Here is a 23182-nt window from a genome sequence, read left to right on the forward strand (position 1 = left end):
GATTAAATGCCTCTTTTCCTGGGACAAAATAAAAAATAAACTCAAAATGGCTTAAAGACTGAAATATAAGACATGACACCATAAAACTCCTAGAAGAGAACATAGGCAAAATGTTCTCTGACATTAATCACACCAATGTTTGCGTAGGACAGTCTTCCAAGAATTTATTAATCTCTGGTTCAGGTTGATTTCTTATTTAGCAATCTCAGCTTCTTAACTATTGAAGCAAATACTAAGACAGTTTTCTAAATATATAGAGGAATTCCAGATAAAATTCATCAGACTCAATTAAAATAGACATATTTGCCAGAACGCTACACATGATAGTTATCAAGCCACATCAGAGAGGTTCTACTGTTGCTGTTCTAATGACTGGTTAGGAAAAAATTGTGCAAGTCTTTAGGCTCTATAAGTAATATTGCTTATGGTTTCCCTGGAGACAAGGCTCAATGGTCTAATGAAGCCTAAGATAAGAATCTTATAACATATGTGCATGGCATGAAAGTGCTTTTAAGAAAATCAATGCATCTTCACTTTATTTTTTAAAAAGCACCTAAATTAAATTAAACTGTATCCAGTGCTACCTATTCCTTTCAACAAATACCAGAATTTCTTGGACAGATTTGAAAGGTTAGTTTGATTACTAAATATATGTTAGGCTTATTCATTTTTCTAATTATAGACAATGTAAACATGAAGTGGAAATTAAAATATAAAGATTTTGGATAGGCCAGTAAGAACTGCTATTGATATGTGACTAAGCCTCTCAATAAAGAATAAAGTATTCATATTTCTAGAAATAACCAGATACTTCAATATGAAGGGAAGAAAGTGTTCATTTTTACTTACTGAATAGACAAAAAACAAAAAATATGGCTTTACGTGTGTATGTATGTGTGTGTAATATAAATTATTATTCCAATAAGTATATTTTAATCTTACTGAATTTATTTTATAATAGCAACATTTCTGACTACTTCTTTAATAAACCAATTTGATAGTAAAGACTAGAGCATATATATGATGTTCAAGGCTCTTTCCACTGTACAGTTAGGGTACAGATGTCTAGGAAGAATCTCAACAACTTGAAGGTAGGTCAAAACATAAAATTTTTGATGGCTGTAAAAATATTGTTAATAAAAATAGCTTAATTCATCCCATTAATAGAAGTAAATAAGTAGTATCCTAAGAGAAAATAAGAAATATAAAGAAAATAAAAATTATACCATCCAGAGACAAGCACTTTAAACATTTCGTTGAATATATTGTAATTTCATACCCAAACATACATATGGATGATTTTACATAAATTGGATCGCAGGTATAAACCTAGTCTGAAATATTTGCTTTTCTCTTTTTCTTAAAAGAATATTATCAGGTATATCTTTTCATTTCAATAAATAAGGAACTACATAATCATTCTTATGGCTTCAGAGTATTCTTTCACAGAATGCTCCATAATCTATTTAACAAAATCCTTATTATAAGATATTAATCTTGTTTATGATTGTTTTTGCTACAATAAACCTTGATAAACATTCTATACATCAAGCTTGTTTACCAGCTTGTCCAACTGTCTTTAAGTTAAATTGCCTACAATTAATCCTAATTGTCGGCAGTTAGAAGTGCTGGTTAAGAGAGTATGTATATTTTAGACTCATACCTAACAAAGTTTGCCCAACTCTTTGAAAGCAATTTGTCAGTAAGTATTAGGATCCTTAGATGGGCCCAGGGAGGAGGGAGTGGTCTTCTGAGCTGTGGCAGTGTGGCCTGGGGAGGATGGGTGAAGTAGAGAGGACAGTTACCCTGCTCTGAGGGCGGGACTGTTGCATCCCTAAAGGTAGTTTAGGCTTAGTTGAAGGGTACAGTTTCCGGAGGAGAGACGCAATGGGATTGTGACTGAATACCAATATCTGTGCACCCTAACATCTGTGCACCCTGACATACTGGGACCCTGATAACTGCACACCTTTATATCTGCACACCCTGACATCTACTGGAGGCCTGGCTTCTGCATGCCCTAACATCTCCATACTCTAGGCAGGGCACAGTCAGGTCCAGAAGAAACTGTCTCTAGCACTGAGTAGTCGGTAATCAGCTCCCACACCTTGACCTCTGTCACTCAGAGGCAAAGTCTGAAGGAGACCACTGTTAGCCCAACTGCTGGAGAGACCAGGGAAACAGGATGCCCTACAAGGTGTGGTAAAGAAGGCTTGGAGAAGGCTCTAGGAGCTATCTTGATAAAAGTTAGTGAAGAACAGCCGATATACATTAGCATACTACTCAGCCAAAAGCAGTCTTGCCATGGGTATGTTTAATACCTCCATGGGGAAACTGCAGCGACAACTGTACAAGGGGGAGTACCCTATATTCCAATATGCGCCAGTGTTTGAGAGTGACTTTATACAGGTCAGCAGGAAAGGAGAAGTGATTGATGTGCACAACCGGGCCTGAATGGTGACTGTGGGCATCGCTCATACTAGCCCCCACCTCACACTGCCTGATGTCATGCTGCTGGCCCAACCAGCTGCTATCTGTGATGACTCTAACAGGCACAGCCCTGCTGCCCAGGAGAGAGGTAAAAAGCCTACCAGATCTTAGAGCTAACCAGGATGCTTCCCTTGAAGTTTGTAGAGATATCCATTCATAACAGTAAAAATCAACAGCTCCGCCTGAAGCTTGCCATTGGCCGCTCTTTGTACCTTCAGCTGTGTCCCCCTCCAGATAGAGGGGATCTTTTTATTCAGTGGAAAAACCTCATTTATATCCTAAGACCATCAGCAAAGGCTCACAGCAGAACCCGGGCCACCCCAGCTGGGAACATTCTGGACATAACTGGATTTAAGAAAAGAGAAGAAGTGCCCAGTGGTAAGTCTCAAAAAGATGGGGCCAGGGTGCTTAGGGAGAACAGCTAAAAGTTCTGCAGAGGCTTTGGTAGAGAGGCTCATCTGGAAAATACTCTAATTTTTGGAAGGACTCAAGGCCAAATGAGCCTCATTTGGAGGCCATGGCACACCAAGGAGGTTCCTAGTACTTCTCCAAAGAGTTCCCCAAGGCTGTATTGCAGGGATTTGTTAGCTGTCAGCAACCGTTAATTTCATATCCAATATCATATTGCCATCTGCGGCAGCCTGACCACCCAATCTATTCTTGAACATATACTCCAACCCAGGTAGGCAGACATGTTGCAAAATGTATGTCTCCCCAAGACTGCCATGTACTGATTTTTGTATAAATCAGTGACAGTGAGATGTGCATAATTTGTTAGTACCTATCAAAATACTGTGCTTCCCAGGTGGTACAGTGGTAAAGAATCCACCTGCCAATACAGCAGATGCAAGAGACACAGGTTCAATCCCTGGGTTGGGAAGATCTCCTGGAATAGGAAATGATAACCCCCCATCCCCCATCAATATTCTTACCTGGAAAATTCCACGGCCAGAGGAGCCTGGTGGCCTACAGTCCATGGGGTCACAAAGAATTGGACCGATTGAACACACACACACATACATCAAATTATTAAATCACATATCACCTGACCAAGAGAAATATTAACAAAAGTGTATTTTAATAAGTATTCTCACTGCCACAAACTGTCCCAGCAAAACTGGAGTGGTCATTGTAGAGATACTGTAGGAGAACTTCTTGAATCAAATGGCAGAGTAGAGTTGAAAGCTCAAAATTCTTACTATAAGCTCTTGTTGTTTAGCTACAGAAAGAGAAGGAAGCAATTTCACTGGTATCACTTTCTTTACTTGTCTTCCCCTAGGCAAATGCTACCTTTTTCTATGGAAGAAATCAAGATCGAGTGAGCATTCAGAGCCTTTACATAAACCTTGATGAGTTTAGAGCCACTTAGTATGATTATGCTGGGGAGGAATGAATTTAACATGCCTCCCACATACACTGCCTTCAACAGTTCACATACTTCTGCAATTACAAAACCTACAAAGCAGCAATTGTAACAACAGGCACCACCACTAGTGCTGTGGATGTGACTGTAACCGTGTCTGCAGACTCAGAAGAGAAACAATAGCCCAGCAGGCACAACCTTCAGAGATCCAGGAGGAAGCCCAGTTAGCATGGTCATTATGGTTAATTTCAACAAGTCTTATCATTGTTGTCAGCAAGGACTGCAAGTCCTCGTGTTCTCAGAGGGTACTTCCAGCCCATCAGTAAGAGCTGTTGGCCCCTCCCCATGTGCGGGCAGCATGAGTATTGGGATTGCAGGAGTGGAGACTACTGGTGAGCCTGTTCCAAAAACAGTTAAAGGCTTGGTATCCAGACTCCTCATCTCAACCTTGCAGAGTGAAGGCTACATGAGTAGCAGGGTGGTGAACAGAGGGTTTCCACCCATCAGGATTGACTCTTTAGGCAAGAGCCTCAAAGCTGCACACGGTACAGAGGTGGCTCATCTGAGACTGTGGAGGAAAGTAATAAATCATCCACCACAATGCAACGCAACACATATTCTCTGCTCTAATAACACATGCTCTACTAACAAGAAAGTGTAGTAATGAAACTAAACATGAATTTATAATCAGGCTCTGAACTATCTGTAGCCTTCCCTTCACTTGATATTTGTGATTAAATGAACAGGTGACAATAAAATGCTAAAGATTACTCTCAAAAATTTTGATCTATCTATGATCTACAAAGAAATTTCTAAAACTTATAAAATAAATAACAAAGGACAGAAGCAACTGATAGGAGGCAGAACAACATAAATGAGGCCTAGAAAGCAACAAAACACCCAACTATGGCCTTCAGTAGGTTACCTGTTTCTTTCTTTAGATAGTTACATGTAAAATATCTGGCACCACTGTAGGCATTGTGTAAACAGTGTGTGTGCGTTTTCAGTCATGTCTGACTCTTTGCAACCCTCTGGATTAGAGCCTGCCAGGCTCCTCTCTCCATGGGATTTCCCAGGCAAGAATCCTGGAGTGGGTTGCTATGTCCTACTCCAGGGAATCTTCCAAACCCAGGGATAGAACCCACATTGCCTGTGTTTCCTGCATAGGCAGACTGACTATCCACGGATTCACCTGGGAAGCCCAAGAGAAAGAGACAAGGCTATAAATAACAGGCAGAGGCAGAAGTGAAATGCCATGGAAGCCAGGGAACTGAAATGAGAGTGTACCTAACTGCAGATGAGAAGGTTTAGACAAAAAAGCAGATGAGTCTTTAGGTGAGTCTTGAAAGAAGAGAAATTCATTAGAGAAAAAACAAGATGCACATAAGTCATTCCAACATCTGCAAAAGCAACAAAGTTTAGCAAGATGCCTACAGCACAAAAAGCCCAAGGCATATGGGATAACAGTTCTTAGAAATAGCACTGCTCTTTATTAGATGTATTCATTGCATTCACTGAACTCAAGTAACAAAATTCTTCTCTGTTTTTATTTCATCTTCATTTGAAAGTTTCCCTTCCCCCACACTTTCTTTTATGGCTTCAGTTTCCTATGGCCAGGCAATACCTGATCTCACTGTAGCTTTTTTTGAGCATATCAGTCAATCAAATATTTCAGATTTGGATTTGCCATTTGAGCAAACACAAGATACAGTTTTATATTTTATTCCTGGCACCTTTATTGGATTGTCTCCTGTTTAGATGGTTCCCAAGTACTGTTGCAACAACACAAATGGGAGAGCTATAAAGTGTAATTCCCATGTTCATTCTTGGGCCTTATCTAATAGTTGATTATCTGCTCCAGAGGATCTTTTCCCAACACCACCTTTGTCCTTGCTCACTTCTGAATTCTACTTCCTCCCTTCTCACTTCCATTTTCAAAATAGTAGTGATTATTATTGCCAGGAATGTTGAAAAACAAATTTGAGTTTAATTATACTTTCCAGAACGGGCTTCATATTCCCAGTCCCTTCATTCTTGATTTCTTTTCTAATTCTTTGCCCAACTTAAATTTTATTTAACTGCTTTGAAATTATACTAAAGTGCCCAATATATTCTATATATTTTAATTTTAATCCTGTTTTTCAGAATTACCAATTCTCATAAATTTGAAAGGAATTGCTTCTTATAAAAACTTCAACAATCTAGTCACAGTAAAAGAAGAAAATACCTTCTAAAAACCAGAAAAAATTATGAGACTTGAATATAGGATCAATTCAAAATCTAGACAAAAACTAGAAATTAAATAATTTTGGAAATTAAGATCCAAAAGATTAAGCAATGTTCTAATTTTGCAAGTAAAAAATCTAAGAATCTGAAAGTGATAAATAATATAGTTTTAAAGCCCAGAATCAGAATGTAAAGGCAACCTGGCTTCCAATTAAGTTTGCATTTCCATAATCCTCATGTTTCTGAAGTTTAGCATTCTACTTTGAATACAAGATATTTAATACCTGTTTACTAGATCCAGCTAAGCAGAATAAATTATATTTATTCCAATCCAGAAAATCTGAATATATAGGAATCTGCTAAGCACTATACTAATTCCGCTGATTGCAAAAGCTCCTGTGCCAAACTGTAAGGTAGGGACTTTTCATGAGGCCCTATATGCACAGTGCTTATGGCTTAATGATTTTAATGGCCCCCAAAATAATTCAGATCTGAAAAAACTGGCTTCTAAATAAAGTTTCCTTAAAATTCATCAATAACAGAATCATATGTCCAGAAAATCCTGAGTTCAAAGTTATTGCAAGTTATAGGAAAAACTTATATTTGATATATCAAATGTTTTAACCTATACTAGTGTCAACCATTGCACATTAATTTTATTGTGAAATATAATAAGTATTTTTATAGTTTGCATCATCACATTAAAAATGTTGTTATAATTATATATGTATATATATGTGCTAAGTCACTTTAGTCGTGTCTGAATCTTTGTGACCCTATTGACTCTAGCCCTCCAGGCTTCTCTGTCTATGGGATTCTCCAGGCAAGAATATTGGAGTGGGTTGCCATGTCTTCCTTGAGGGCATCTTCCCCACCCAGGAATCTCTCATGTCTCCTGCATTGGCAGGCAGGTTTGGTGCTAGTGGTAAAGAAACCTCCTGCCAATGCAGGAGATGTAAGAGATGCTGGTCGATCCCTGGGTCAGGAAGGTGCCATGGAGGAGGGCGTGGCAACCCACTCTAATATTCTTGCCTGTAGTAATCCCATGGACAGAGGAGCCTGGAGGGCTACAGGCTATAGTGTCATGAAGAGTCAGACATGACTGAAGTCACTAAGCATACACACACACACACACACACACATGTTGAAGGGGAGCCCATTACAAATTGAGAACATTAGTAAAAGAAGACTAGAAGAGAAACTTGGTAAAAGTATTCTGTTTGATTTGTTAGATTAAATACATTTTTTAAAAAGGTACTGCATCCCAAGTAAGTTTACAGATTTAAAGCAGTAACAATTAAAAGCCCAATAAGAATAATTTTTAAACTTGACAGAGTAAGTATAAAATATAAATTAAAAAGCGGACAATCATGTCAGCTAACAGTTTTAATGCAATGATATTTCTCCTGCAACATATGTGTAAAAAATATCAAAGTGGGTCATTGTTTGTAAAAATAGGAAAATTAAAATAAGAGATTCAGAAGAAAACCCAAGCCAAGCATGACAGCATATAATGAAAGGAATGAGAGTTATTGTCAAAGGTAAGGTCATAGAAAAACTAGATATCAACAAGTTAAAAACAAAGATAAAGTCATATTTGAAATTTTTTTAAAAGAAATTCTAGATGAAATGAATTTTTAAAAAAGACCATAAAGTTTAGTGAATTTGATGGTTAAAAAACCACACAACATATGCCCATGCAATATTAAAAAAGAAAGAAAAGCTTCAGATTGGGAAACATTTTAGGGTAAAAATAGCTATTAAAATAGTAATACTCAATATTTATTCAAGTGATACAAGCCTACACAGAAAAATGCCAAAGAAAAATATTAAAAATTATAAACAAAAGCAAGTTACTACCAAGCCTACTCCCAAACCTAGTAAAACAAAATAAGTTACAATTTAAAAAATAAATGTAAATGATAATAAGGTGATGGAGAATCCAGATACAGTCATATATTATGGTAGCTTAGAGTTCTGCTATTTTGTAATTCTACTTTTGAAAATGAAAATACAAAGATATTAATTTTATGAGCCAAAAAATAGGTAAAAGCATTAAATTACTGGTAAACTGTTAAGCAGATAAGAATAAATTAATAAAATCAAAACCTCTGTTTCTTAATTTCCTTTCTTCTATACCCTTGACTAACATACACATGAACATACCCTTTTAAATATGTAAAAGTGTTTTTTAATTTATTTATTTTTAACTGAAGGATAATTGTTTTACAGGATTGCTTAGTTTCTACCAAACATCAACAAGTGAAGAATTGAAACCCTATAGAAAATCATTTAATTCAAATACTACTTAATTCTGACAATATTCCAGGAACAACGTTGGCATTAAATCATAGACACTGAGCAATATATAGTGTACCTTTATGGATCTCACAGGCCGGTAAATATTGAAAATAATTCTGTAAGGTTAGCATAAACTGTCTTAAAGTTCTATAAATAGTTCATATTAAGACAAAGAGATTCTTTAAGTGCAATAAATCAATATTGGAATTTGGGTGGCTGTGATTAAATTATGACATAGATGTAAAAACATGTAATGGTTTCTTGAACACAATTGCTTCATATTTGTTGCAAAACAAAATAATATTTTTGAGATATATTGAATTCTTTCTTATCCTATTTTTCCACTTATATTTTATGTAGTTACATAAACACACCTTTGCCATTACACTATTTTTCATATTAAGTGCTTTTTCATCTTCATGTAGAGATGAATTCATCATGGCTTCAAATTTCCTAATTCTGTTTGGCTTGTTTTACTTATTTCTGAAGCTCCTCTAAGGGCTTGTGAATCATAATGCACAAGAAAAATTTGAGGGTGATACAATAGAATTAAAAGTGACTTAATTAGTAGTGAAATGATTTCAAAATTATAATCAATGTTTTAGTGTGCTATTCTCATCTGGGGATTGTAGTGCATAATTGTCAGTGGCACACATTATTCTACAATATTTCACTGTACTAAGAAAAAAAATCACTATGCTTTTAAAGAGCCCTCACATGCTTTCTTTTAAATCATCTTATTATTATTTAAATATGAATTATGATTTAATTTCAAAATAGCATTCTTTAAAATGAAATATTTCAAACTCATCAATACTAAAACCTCTTATTCAACTCAATTTTTCTAGAGCTAGCATCATGACCAAAATAAAATCACATAAAATTATAATTATGTGGAGTATGTGTTGACTTATGCATACATGTACAGCTAGTTATATAAGCATTTTACTGACCCTCAACTGAAGAAAAATTTCAACGTATAAATAAAATATTAATTGGATTTTCAGTGGGTAATAAAAAAGATTTACTTAAAAACCTAGGCAACCATTTTTATGTTTCATTGTATCTTAAGAAAGTAAACCATTACCTGTGCAAGCATGGGGAAGCCAAGGTTCCTACATCCATTACAAGGAGTTAATGCTTCCCAGAGTCCTGAGGGCCCACAAGTGTTTTCATCATCTTCTTCTTCTTCCACTTCTCCTGGTGACAAATTTATTGTAGATGAAGTTCTCTGAAATTAAATTTATATCATACCAATATATTATATCAATGTCAGTTAGATATCTTAACATCAACTAACTTACATAAATTTCTCATGGTGTATGTTAGCAAGAAGGAATTAGCTTAATTCTGGCCATAGTTATGTGACTGTGCTAAGGAAATCAGTCAAAAAATACGTATAATTTAATTCTAAGTTGAGTGTGAAAGGAAACAAAGTGAAAAAACTGGATGACAAAGATTGGTAAATTGCAAAGTTCATGTTGAAGAACAGACATGAAAATGACAAGAGAACATAAAGACAGCAACAAATATTTTTATTTCTAATGCAATCAGAGGAACAAAATGAAAATACTGAAATAAGAATTTATAAAAAGTCCATTTTTTCACAATGTCATCAAAAAGTAGACTCATTTTTGGACAAAAAAAGAAATTCATAAAATTTCATATTATATGCATAAGAGGGGTATGTGCTAAGTCGCTTCAGTCATGTTCAACTCTTTGCAACACCTGGACTATAGCCCACCAGGCTCCTCTGTCCATGGGATCCTCCAGACAAGAATACTGGAGTCAGGAGCTGTGCCCCCCTCCAAGGGATCTTCCACACCCAGGGATTGGACCTCTGGTCTCTTATGTCTCCTAGGAAGCCCTTGTAAGAGGGGTGATACTTTTAAAGTTAATAATAGGACTTCCATGCTAGGCAAACATATTTAGTTTTGCTACTTTCCAAATCTCACTTAAATGACAGCAAAACTTTTGCAAAAATGATTTAAACCATAAGGACAAGGACAACAGGAGGAAGTTAACAGATGAGCAATATCTGGAAAACATTTAGACAATGATAAACAGATGATTTATTAATTTCACGGAAAGTAAATTGTCTGCAAAGTGGAACAATAAGAAGCAGATCTATTCATGATTCAACTCCTCTAAAGGACTTATGAATGAGAGAGACTGACTACCTGTGAAGTAATAATGCAAGAAATTTTGTAGGTGCTGGTGGAGCTAAAACAGAATAGAAATTCTACATTAGAAATTAGACCCCAGATTCATCACCCAGCCAAGAAAATAAACCTTCACCACCTGACAAGAAATTGGAGATTTACCTTCTGGTGAGGCTGAAGCAAAGGGATTATGAATTCTAAGAAACTAGGCACAATGAACTGAGGGATGCCTCTTTAAAAACAATGAAATTAAGTGAATATCTATTTAGTAAATAAAGATGCTCAACCTGCCCCAGTGCCTTCTTCCCACATTTGTCTTAGAGAACACGGCAGCTAAGTTCATATCTCCCAGGTAGCAGATGAGAGGATACTCCTCTGGACTGCTCAAGAAAAACAATCTGTAAGTACTGAGGAAAATGGTAGAGGGGTCCATGCCTTAATGCCCATTGTGAAACCCCTCCCCAACAAACTCCATCCATATAAACAGTTCCTAATTTTTCAGTTAAATATGAACAAAAGTATAATGATAGCCATATATTGGAAGGAAGCTTTTAAAAGGCCAAACTAAATATACAGAGAAAAATTATAAACAGTATCCTTAGAGAGAGAGAATACATAAAATCCAATAGTTGGAAAATAAGTCTGAGCAAATTTCCCAGAGGACAGAACAAAAGAAGTTAAAAGTTAAGAAAATTAAGGGATTAAACTAAGAGTTCCAAGTAGAGGTAAAAAGAAATTGTCAAAGTAACAATGCAAGAAATTTTGCCAGAATGAAAGAAAAATTCCATATTAAAAGAGCCTGCTGAATATTCAACAGATAGTATTTTTTTTAAATGGCAAAGATATTAAGTTTGTCTAGAAATATTCAGAGTGTAGTGTTGAGTATAACACTGATAGATCATGATTACTGAAGTTAGTAAAGATAGTTTACATACTGAATTGCAAATAGAGCCCATCTCCCCCTAAAAGTTGTTGCTTTAAAAAATAGCATATAAGACTTCAAAATACGACTGGTTTTTACATTCACATCTTATACTTCCCTTTATCAATTTTCAATAACTGAGAAATTAAGAACTTCAATAGTCCTTCAATGAGTTACTGTCCGTAAGATATAATACAATGCTACAGTGCTTTTATAATACAATAATACAGTGCTACAATCTACTGAGCCCTCTATTATTCATTATTTTAATTCACACAAGACTTTTAGGAAAATACTAAACTAAGCCACAAGAAGTCAAGTAAAACCCAAGGTCACGGAGTTAGTAAGAGACAGAAAAAGGATCCTAATCCAGACTGCCTAACTCTAGGGTATCCAATCCATATGTTTGATAAATGCTATCTATAAAAATGACTAGAATGATCAAATGGGCATCTCCTTCACCAACTCATGATCAATTATTGGATTGACCATCAAGGTTGACACATATGGCAGTATAAATCATATGCTTGGCTAACAATTATCAACATTTTATAATCAGGTTTTTTCTTCTCTTTCTCCTCCCCAAAGAAAAACTGCTTATGTCTCTTCCCAGCTCATAATTCTTCAATTACTTCCCATTGTAGAGCAAATAATATCCATATTCCTTAATATGGCTTCAAGGTTTTATGGTCAAACTATTTTTCAGCCCCTTTCTTACTCCCTTTTATTCACCCAAGGCTATAACCAAATGGAATTATTTATCCTTTCCTAATTTGTTCTGTGCTTTTGTTCATGCCCTCCACCTTACTTCTCCATACAATTATTGTACTGGTTAAGAGTTTAGACTCTAAAATTAGTCCTGGATTCAAGTTCTAACTCTCTTACTTTTTAGCCTACTAATTAGTGTGGTTTTCAGGGTATAGGACCACTGGCAGCCTCACTTACTTTATGCGGGAAAATAATACAGTAGTATACACCTCCCTTAGAAATTTTTCCTGAAAAATTAGGTAATGAATATGTGATGCCTGACACACAGTCAGGTTTCAATAAGTATTAACCATTGTTTTTAGCTATTATTCTCCTATAATACTATTGATTCCTCAAAATACAGTTCAGATTTCACCTCTTACATAAAATTTTCCAGGTTTACCACAAACAGAAGGATGTTGCTTTCTTCTGAAAGTCTTCAGTTCTTTCTGTTAGTTTTGTATTCTGTTATTTCACATAGACTTTGAAATGACAAATGGTACAGTGGCAAAGAGCAAAAGTTTTAAAGTCAAACAGATATATATTTAATATATACAAACAGATATTTATTCCTGGCTCTGCCACTTGCAAGCTGTGTTACTGAGCAAATCACATAATCTTACTAATCCTCAGTTTCCTTATCTGCAAAGTAGGCATAATAATAATTCCTGCTTGAAGGGGTTATATGAGGATAAAATTAGTTGCTTGACAGTGACAGGTAGACAAAAAATAATCAGTGCTGCTGCAGTTCTGTCACTCAGTCATGTCTGACTCTCTGAGACCCTATGGACTGCAGCCTGCCAGTCTTCTCTGTCCATGAGATTTTCCCAGCAAGAATACTGGAGGGGGGTGCTCTTTCCTTCTCCAGGGGCTCCTCTAGACCCAGGGATCAAAGGTGCATCTTCTGTGTCTCCTGCACTGCAGGCAGATTCTTTACCACTGAGCTACCTACTGTGGAAGCCCATAAAAAATAATAAATGTTATTTTTATTGTAGTCTTTAGCCTGAAAGAGTTGTATACACACAAACACAGACACACACAAATTATTTATCTTAGTTAACTGTAAGTTATCTGAAAGCAAATATGCCTTATTCACATTTGCATCTCTTACCATGTGTTTTTGCATAATGTAATAATTATTTATTAAATAAATCATTAAAGGAATGAGTTTTAAACTAACATTTCATTTGACTACCTAGAAAATTTTACTAATAATAAGAGGTATATATAATTGCATCACAAGTCTCATTATAGTTATTTTAGTTTTATTTTATATTAACATTTGCCAATAGCATTAGCAAAAATAACAAAATTTATTTTATAAATTTTGTGGTTTAGTACTGCCCCCTAAAGACAGTTTAGAAGTTAGCTGTTAGAAGTTAACTGCCCCCTAAAGACAGTTTAGAAATTAGCTGTGTGCAACTCAGTGTTACTCAATTTGCAAGGTCATCCTACAATTGAGGGCAGAGTGTAATACAAGTCCTCTGACTCTAGGTCCTATAATCTTTCTAAGAACTACTAATTAGAAGGAAGTTTCTAATTTCTAGAGCTCTTCAAAGAGACAAAATTATTCAAAATATTCAGAATATCCACAAAGGAATTTCTATGTTATGTTATACTTTATCATTGATGGCCTTTAATTTTTTTTTAAGTCCAAAATTCTGTAAGTCTACAATGTTATGTGGCAACCTGGATGAGAGGTGAGTTTGGGGGAGAACAGATAGAGGTAAATGTATGGCTGAGTCCCTGTACTGTTCACCTGAAACTATTACAACATTATTAATCAGCTATACTCCAATACAAAATAAAAAGGTTAAAAGTTAAAAAAAATTGTAAGTCTAAGCAATTAAAGTGTTTACTGTTCAAGAAAAGGATCAAGGATCAAATATGATTCCCATACAGACTCGTTAATCCTCATTAGTCAATCCTTGAATGCATGTCTTTAGAAACATGCTGGCAGTAGGAGAAGAGAAAATCCAAGGATGTCCAGTGTTAGTCCCACCAGGCTCCTCTGTCCATGGAATTCTCCAAGTGAGAATACTGGAGTGGGCACCCATTCCCTTCTCCAGGGGATCTTCCTGACCCAGGGATCAAACCCAGGTATCGAACTCCAGCATTGCAGGCAGATTCTTAATTGTCTGAGCCACCAAGAAAGCTCCAAGGACATCTACATCCTGTCCAAAAGTCCCTGGAAGAAAAGCAGAAACTGACGCTGCTCGACAGAGCCAGGATATAGGAGAACAACATGCTGCTGCTGCTGCATCACTTCAGTCGTGTCCGACTCTGTGTGACCCCATAGACAGAAGCCCACCAGGGTCCCCCGTCCCTGGGATTCTCCAGGCAAGAACACTGGAGTGGGTTGCCATTTCCTTCTCCAATGTGTGAAAGTGAAAAGTGAAAGTGAAGTCACTCAGTCGTGTCCGACCCTTAGCGACCCCAGGGACTGCAGCCTACCAGGCTCCTCCATCCATGGGATTTTCTAGGCAAGAGTACTGGAGTGGCTTGCCATTGCCTCCTCCGAGAAGAACAACATACGAGTGGGGAAATGGGATGCTGGAATGAGACAATGCTGCTTCTCATCCTATCAGAAATGCAAACGCCAAATTAAAAAGTAGGAAACAGTCTAAAAGAATTGCCAATGCAAAGGGACCTGGCAAATGGGCAGACTCCAGGGAGAAGGCAACCAACAGAAACGGAGAGCAAAACAAAGATCATTAGGGATAGGAGTCAGCAATCTGGTCTGCAAATCAGCAAGTCTTTTTGTGTTTGTTTTTCAAAACCAAAAATGATTCATTAACTTCTAATGAAACTTAAAGTAACAAATGCTTATTGTAAAACAAATCATTCAAAATAAAAAGTTATAAAGGAGAAAGTGAAGCTTTTCTGACATTAATTACCATTACAAACATTCAGTGCATGTCCATCCAGATTTGAACTCCTGTCCAGTGCTTTTTTCAGAATTGATAAATATGCAATTGTGTGCCAAAGAGTATTATTATTGGGTGGCTCAGACTGTTAAGAATCTGCCTGCAGTTCAGGAGAGCTGGGTTCAATCCCTGAGTAAGGAAGATTCCCTGGAAAAGGGAATGACAATCCAATCCAGTATTCTTGCCTAGAGAATCCCATGGACAGAGGAACCTGATGAGCTACAGTCCATGGGGTCACAAAGAGTTGGACACAATTGAGAGACTAATGCAACAACAACATATATTTCCAAAGTCTCTAAAGTATTCTCCACACCATTACAAGAGAAAAAAAAATTTCTTATATGAGAAATTGAAAATGTTACCCTCTTCCTTTAAAACTTTTAATAGTTTTTCATTGTTCTTTGGATAAAATTCAAAATTTTTAACATGATTTCAGAGGCTGTGTATGATTTGCCATTACCTGCATTACCTAGTTTTGTCCCATTTCTGTCATTCTTCCTTCCCTTTGCTCATAACATTTAAACACACTATGCTTTTTCTTTTGAATATACCAAACATTCTCTTATATAGAAAACTGTACATACAGTTTTCTCTTACAGAGGCTATTAGTTGTCTCCACTATAACAGAACACCTAGCCCTCTTTTTCTACAGTAATAGAATCCTAATTTTTACTTAGGCACATGTCTTCTTTGGGGCTTCCCAAATGGCACTAGTGGTAATGAACCCAACTGTCAATGCAGGGGACAGAAGAGATGTGAGTTGGATCCCTGGGTCAGGGAGGTCCCCTGGAGGAGGGCATGGGAACCCACTCCAGTATTCTTGCCTGGAAAATTCCATGGGCAGAGGAGCCTGGTGGGCTACAGTCTATGGGGCTGCAAAAAGTCAGACATGACTGAGTGGCTTGAGGAGCAGCAAGTTGGTTCATTTATACTAAAACTATGGCAGTGTCAATGATCAAACAAATAAAGGTCAGTAATCACATTACTCAAAAAGTATGAATAGCAGACTTCAGTTCAGTTCAGTTCAGTTCAGTCGCTCAGTCGTGTCCGACTCTCCGCGACCCCATGAATCACAGCAAGCCAGGCCTCCCTGTCCATCACCAACTCCCGGAATACACTCAAACTCATGTCCACAGAGTTGGTGATGCCATCCAGCCATCTCATTCTCGGTCGTCCCCGTCTCCTCCCGCCCCCAATCCCTCCCAGCATCAGAGTCTTTTCCAGTGAGTCAACTCGACGCATGAGGTGGCCAAAGTATTGGAGTTTCAGCTTTAGCATCAGTCCTTCCAATGAACACCCAGGATCGATCTCCCTTAGAATGGACTGGTTGGATCTCCTTGCAGTATAAGGGACTCTCAAGAGTCTTCTCCAGCACCACAGTTCAAAAGCATCAATTCTTCGGCGATCAGCTTTCTTCACAGTCCAACACTCACATACATACATGACCACAGGAAAAACCATAGCCTTGACTAGACGGACCTTGGTTGGCAAAGTAATGTCTCTGCTTTTTAATATACTATCAAGGTTGGTCATAACTTTCCTTCCAAGGAGTAAGCATCTTTTAATTTCATGGCTGCAATCAGCATCTGCAGTGATTTTGGAGCCCAAAAAAATAAAGTCTGACACTGTTTCCACTGTTTTTCCATCTATTTCCCATGAAGTGATGGGACCAGATGCCATGATCTTTGTGTTCTGAATGTTGAGCTTCAAGCCAACCTTTTCACTCTCCTCTTGTTTATGTTAAATTCATCACTGACAAAGAGGTCACACACCACAGTTTCATACATTGGAGATGCTCAGAAAGATTATCATCAAACATTTTCAGCAATTTATTAAGACTAAACATCTGCATGAAATTAAAAGATGCTTACTCCTTGGAAGGAAAGTTATGACCAAACTAGACAGCACATTAAAAAGCAGACATTACTTTGCCAACAAAAGTCTGCCAAGTTAAGGCTATGGTTTTTCCAGTAGTCATGTATGGATGTAAGAGTTGGACTATAAAGAAAGCTGAGTGCTGAAGAATTGATGTTTTTGAACTGTGGTGTTAGAGAAGACTCTTGAGAGTCCCTTGGACTGTAAGGAGATCCAACCAGTCATCCTAAATGAGATCAATCCTGGGTGTTCATTGGAAGGACCGATGTTTAAACTGAAACTCCAATACTTTGGCCACCTGATACGAATAACTGACTCATTGGAAAAGACCCTAATGCTGGGAAAGATTGAGGGTAGGAGGAGAAGGGGACGACAGAGGATGAGATGGCTGGATGGCATCACTGACTTGATGGACATGAGTTTAAGTAAGCTACAACAGTTGGTGATGGACAGGGAGGCCTGACATGCTGAGGTTCATGGGGTTGCAAAGAGTCGGACACGACTGAGTGACTGAACTGAACTGAAACATAGGCTTAAAATTTTCTGAGAACAACTCCAGCACTATCTTATACTATCTTTTCACCACAGTTATTTGCTCCAAGTTAGTGAAGTTCACAACAGATGGAATATTAGGGTCTTTTGAAAAATGAAATCTCTCTCAGATTTATTTGTAATTACGTATACAATCCCATGGATGGAGGAGCCTGGTAGGCTGCAGTCCGTGGGGTCGCTAAGGGTCAGACACGACTGAGCGACTTCACTTTCACTTTTCACTTTCACACATTGGAGAAGGAAATGGCAACCCACTCCAGTGTTCTTGCCTGGAGAATCCCAGGGACGGGGGAGCCTGGTGGGCTTCCATCTATGGGGTCACACAGAGTCGGACACGACTGAAGTGACTTAGCATACATCCTAAACTGATTTATACCAGCAAGGAAAAGGAAGAAGAAATTCTTAAGGCCAATGAGTACACTGAGTCCACCTCCTAGCATCCACACATCAAAATAATATTACTGTGCACGGTGATATTTTAAACCTGGTGATTCTCCAGTATTCACATTTATTAAAGGACAGAATTGCTATTAAAGCAAGTATTTTAGTTGCAAGGAATATTGAAGACTAGATTAAGGAGAACTGTTCTCTTTTTAATAGTACATGAGACATTCATTGTAATTGCTTTAAAATGCTGTGTTCCACACACTGTATCCCCACCTGCTACCTCTTTACATAGCTGACATTCTTTGCATGGCCATCTAGGAAACTTCAAAGAATTCATTTGGTTTGCTATTCTAGTTTAGTACTCAGTTCAGTTTAGTTCAGTTGCTCAGTCATGTCCAACTGTTTGAGACCCCATGGACTGCAGCATGTCAGGCTTCCCTGTCCATCACCAACTCCCTTGAGCTTCCTCAAACTCATGTCCATCAAGTCAGTAATGCCATCCAACCATCTCATCCTCTGTCGTCCCCGTCTCCTCCTGCCTTCAGTCTTTCCCAGCATCAGGGTCATTTCAAGAGTCAGTTCTTCGCATCAGGTGGCCAAAGGATTGGAGCTTCAGCTTCAGCGTCAGTCCTTCTGATGAATATTCAGGACTGATTTCCCTTAGGATGGACTAGTTAGATCTCCCTGCAGTCCAAGGGACTCTCAAGAGTCTTCTCCAACAGCACAGTTCAACAGCATCAATTCTTCAGCACTCAGCCTCCTTTATAGTCCAACTCTCATGTCCACACATTATTACTGGAAAAACTATAGCTTTGATTAGATGGACTTTTGTTGGCAAAGTAATGTCTCTGCTTTTTAATATGCTGCCTAGGTTGGTCATAGCTTTTCTTCCAAGGAGCAAGCGTGTTTTAATTTCATGGCTGCAGTCACCATCTGCAGTGATTTTGGAGCCCCAAAAAATAAAGTCTCTCACTGTTTCCATTATTTCCTCATCTATTTGCCATGAAGTGATGGGACTGGATGCCATGATCCTAGTTTTCTGAATGTTGGTTTATTTATTTATTTTTTTTTTTACTTTTATTTTTTTAATTTTTTTATTTTTTTTATTTCTAAAAAAGAATTTTATTAAAAAAGCACAAATGCAAAGAAATGAACAGAGGAAAATTTATGCGTCGAACCTGGACTGGTCACTTATGATAATATACATGCTACAATTCCATTCTCTCCAATCATTCCACCTTCACCCTCTCCCACAGAGTCCCAAAGACTGTTCTAAATGCCTATGTCTCTTTTGCAGTCTCTTATACAGGGTTCAGGTTACCATTTTTCTATATTCCATATATATGTGTTAATATACGGTATTGATGTTCTTCTTTCTGGCTTACTTCACTCTGTATAATTGGCTCCAATTTCATCCACCTCATTAAAACTGATTCAAATGCATTCTTTTTGATGGCTGAGAAATACTCCATTGTGTATATGTACCAAAGCTTTCTTATCCATTCATCTGCAGATGGACATCTAGGTTGCTTCCATGTCCTGGCTATTATAAACAGTGCTGCAATGAATGTTGGTTTAAAGCCAAGTTTTCACTTTCATCAAGAGGCTCTTTTGTTCTTCATTTTCTGCCATAAGAGTACTAGCGTCAATTTATATGTTCTTATTATCTCTTAAAACTTTTGTTCATTTATCTGACCCTGGCCTAATAATATTGTTTATTATTATGAAATGAGAGAGAAAGAAGTCTACACTTATGTCAGGTTTATGCACAAGAGATCAAAGCTAATTTCAAAAACATAAAGGTTACTTTTAGAAAGTTCACTCAAGCTTATTTTTTCTGCAAGATTTAGTATAAGAGGCAAAATATGCAACTTTTGGAAAATACACTATTCTTCAAGACAGATCATTTTGCATAAACAAATACTAGTTTTCAAATAGCTTCTTATTGAGGAATTGTTTACATACATAATATGCACCCATTTTTAATATACAGGTTGATAACTTTTGATAAAAGCATACACTTGTATAATCATCACCACAAATGGTTACCCTGTGCTCATGCCCGGTCAGTACCCACTGACTCCTGGCCCCAGAAATGTTTTTTCTGTCACTCTATTAGACAGGTCCTTTGTAGAACTTCACAAAAATGGAATCAAAAATTGAAACATGTATATTATCATATGTGAAATGAATCGCCAGTCCAGGTTCGATGCATGATACAGGATGCTCGGGGCTGGTGCACTGGGATGACCCACAGGGATGATATGGGGAGGGAGGTGGGAGGGGGGTTCAAGATGGGGAACACATGTACACCCGGGGTGGATTCATGTCAATGTATGGCAAAACCAATACAATACTGTAAAGTAATTAGCCTCCAATTAAAATTTAAAAATAAATAAAAAGAAGCAGAAATCTCAAAGCCTTCATAAAATTAAGCAATAAAATTGATATTCCTAAAAAATAAAAAGTATGCACTTCTTTTGCTCAGCATAATGTGTTTGAGATATATCTTTATTTTTCACATATCAGTAGTGTATTCCTTTCTAATGCAAAGTAGTATTTTACTGTATGGATACATCATAACTTTTTTATATACTCTTCCTTTAATAGACAGTTAGGTTGTTTCCAGTGTGGAGCCATTATGAATAAAGTTCCCATGAACATTCACATATAATTCTGTATGTGAACACAAACTTTTGTTTCTCTTAGGTAAACACCTAAAAAACAGGTTACATGGTAAGTGTATTTTAAACGTTTTAGGAAATTATCAAAATGTTTTCCAAAGTGTTTGTACACTTTACATTCATATTAGAGTTCTATTATCTTCCCATTCTTGGAAACACTTAATTTAGACATTCCAGCAGACATGTGGTGCTGCCACATAGCACTTTTAATTTCCACTTTTGTGACTGCCAACGTGTTAAGTATCTTTTCCTATGCTAGGAGGCCAGACACACGTCATTTTGGTGTGAAATATCCTTTCAAATCATTTGTCTGTTTTTAATTGGGTTAATTTGACTTCTTACTGTTGAATTGTAAGTTTCTTTTTTTTTTAAATGAAGACTGTTCTTTTTAGAGGCATTTAAGGTTCACAGAAAAATTGACGAAGGTACAGAGATTTTCCATCTGCACCAAGCCCCAAGACATGCAAAGCTCTCTTTATAAACATCCCCCACAACAGAGGTACATTTGTTACCCTGATATTAATGAACCTACACTGATCCACTATAATGATCCAAAGTCCATAGTTGATATTACAGTTTATTCCTGTACATTGTAAGGGTTTACACAAATTTACAATGACGTGTGGACTTCCCTGGTAGCTCAGCTGGTAAAGAATCTGCCTGCCATGCAGGAAACCCTGGTTCAATTCCTGGGTTGGGAAGATCCCCTGGAGAAGGGAACGGCTACCCACTCCAGTATCTGGCCTGGAGAATTCCATGGATTGTAGAGTCCATGGTGTCAGGAAGATTTGGACACCATGGAGCAACTTTCATTTTCATAATGACATGTGTATATTATTATGATAACATACAAAATATTTTCACTGCCCTAAAGATCCTGTTACACCTATTCACCCTCTGAACGCAATCACTGTTCTTTTTTACTGTTTCTATAGGTTTGCCCTTTCAAGAATGTCATAAAGAATCATACAGAATATAGCCTTTTCAAACTGGCTTCTTTTTATTATAATATACATTTAAGTTTCCTCCACAACTTTTCCTCGCTTTTCAAATCTCATTTCAGAGCTCTGAATAATAACCTTTTTTAAAATCTCTGAATACTATTCCATTGTCTGGATTTACCACACTTGATCCATTTACCAACTGAGAGACATTTTGGTTTCTTCCAAGCTTTGGCAATTATGAATAAAGCTGCTATAAACAACCTTGTGCAAGTTTTTGTGTAGACAAAAGTTTTCAACTACTTTAGATAAATACCAAGAAGCAAGATTACTCTGGATGATCTGGTAAGAATAGGCTTAATTCTGTAGTAACTGTCTTCTAAGGGCCAGTACCATTTTGTATCCCCATCAGCAATAAGTAAGTTTCCCTTGCTTCACACTTGAGCTCCACATCTTGTGTCAGTATTTGGTATTGTCAGGTATCTGTATTTTGACCATTCTAGCAGTTGTGCAAGTACCTCGCTGAGGTTTTAATTTCATTTACATTTCAGTGATAATATATGATAAGGAACATCTTTGCATATGCTTATTTCCCATCTGTATATCTTCTTAGATGAAGTCTCTGTTAAGGACTTGGCCCATTTTTAAGTCAGTTGTTAGTTTTCAAACTGCTAAATTATAAGAGTTCTTTGTATATTATGGATAACAGTCCTTTAGCAGATATAGGTTTAACAAATATTTTCTCCCAATCTTAGGCTTATCTCTTCTTTCTCTTGACTCTGTCTTTCACATAGGAGAAATTTTATTAATGAAGTTTCAGTTCAGTTCAGTTCAGTCACTCAGTCTTGTCCAATACTTTGCGACCCCATGAATCACAGCACACCAGGCCTCCCTGTCCATCACCAATTCCCAGAGTTCACCCAAACTCATGTGCATCAAGTCAGTGATGCCATCCAGCCATCTCATCCTCTGTCGACCCCTTCTCCTCCTGTCCCCAATCCCTCCCAGCATTAGGGTCTTTTCCAATGAGTCAGCTCTTCGCAACAGATGGCCAAAGTATTGGAGTTTCAGCCTCAGCATCAGTCCTTCCAATGAATACCCAGGACTGGTCTCCATTAGGATGGACTGGTTGGATCTCCTTGCAGTCCAAGGGACTCTCAAGAGTCTTCTCCAACAACACAGTTCAAAAGCATCAATTCTTCAGCACTCAGCTTTCTTCACAGTCCAACTCCCACATCCATACATGACCACTAGAAAAACCATAGCCTTGACTAAACGGATCTTTGTTGGCAAAGTAATATCTCTGCTTTTTAATATGCTATCTAGGTTGGTCATAACTTTCCTTCTAAGGAGTAAGCATCTTTTAATTTCATGGCTACAATCAACATCTGCAGTGATTTTGGAACCCAAAAAATAAAGTCTGACACTGTTTCCACTGTTTTTCCATCTATTTCCCATGAAGTGATGGGACCAGATGCCATGATCTTTGTTTTCTGAATGTTGAGCTTCAAGCCAACTTTTTCACTCTCCTCTTTCACTTTCATCAATGAGGCTTTTTAGTTCCTCTTCACTTTCTGCCATAAGGGTGGTGTCATCTGCATATCT

The 23182-nt window shown here is 37.2% G+C and overlaps 2 protein-coding genes across 2 annotated transcripts in view; one reads left to right on the forward strand and one right to left on the reverse strand.

Moving 5' to 3' along the window:
- LOC148777644 (ankyrin repeat and sterile alpha motif domain-containing protein 1B-like) overlaps positions 1 to 23182 on the reverse strand; it is a 573212-nt gene that overhangs the window by 247678 nt on the left and 302352 nt on the right. Inside the window, exon 9 of the mRNA XM_088837030.1 lies at positions 9468 to 9611. Within this exon, the coding sequence (XP_088693156.1) occupies positions 9468 to 9611 (144 nt within the window). The remainder of the gene's footprint in view (positions 1 to 9467; positions 9612 to 23182) is intronic.
- On the forward strand, positions 2305 to 2915 carry GARIN6 (golgi associated RAB2 interactor family member 6). Its single transcript, XM_088836724.1, is given in 2 exon segments — positions 2305 to 2578; positions 2581 to 2915. Coding segments are annotated over 2 exon segments (609 nt in total).

Source organism: Moschus berezovskii, chromosome 6 (assembly GCF_049115385.1).
Source record: "Moschus berezovskii isolate FMDL1 chromosome 6, NW_MosBer_1.0, whole genome shotgun sequence".
Lineage (NCBI taxonomy): Eukaryota > Metazoa > Chordata > Mammalia > Artiodactyla > Moschidae > Moschus > Moschus berezovskii.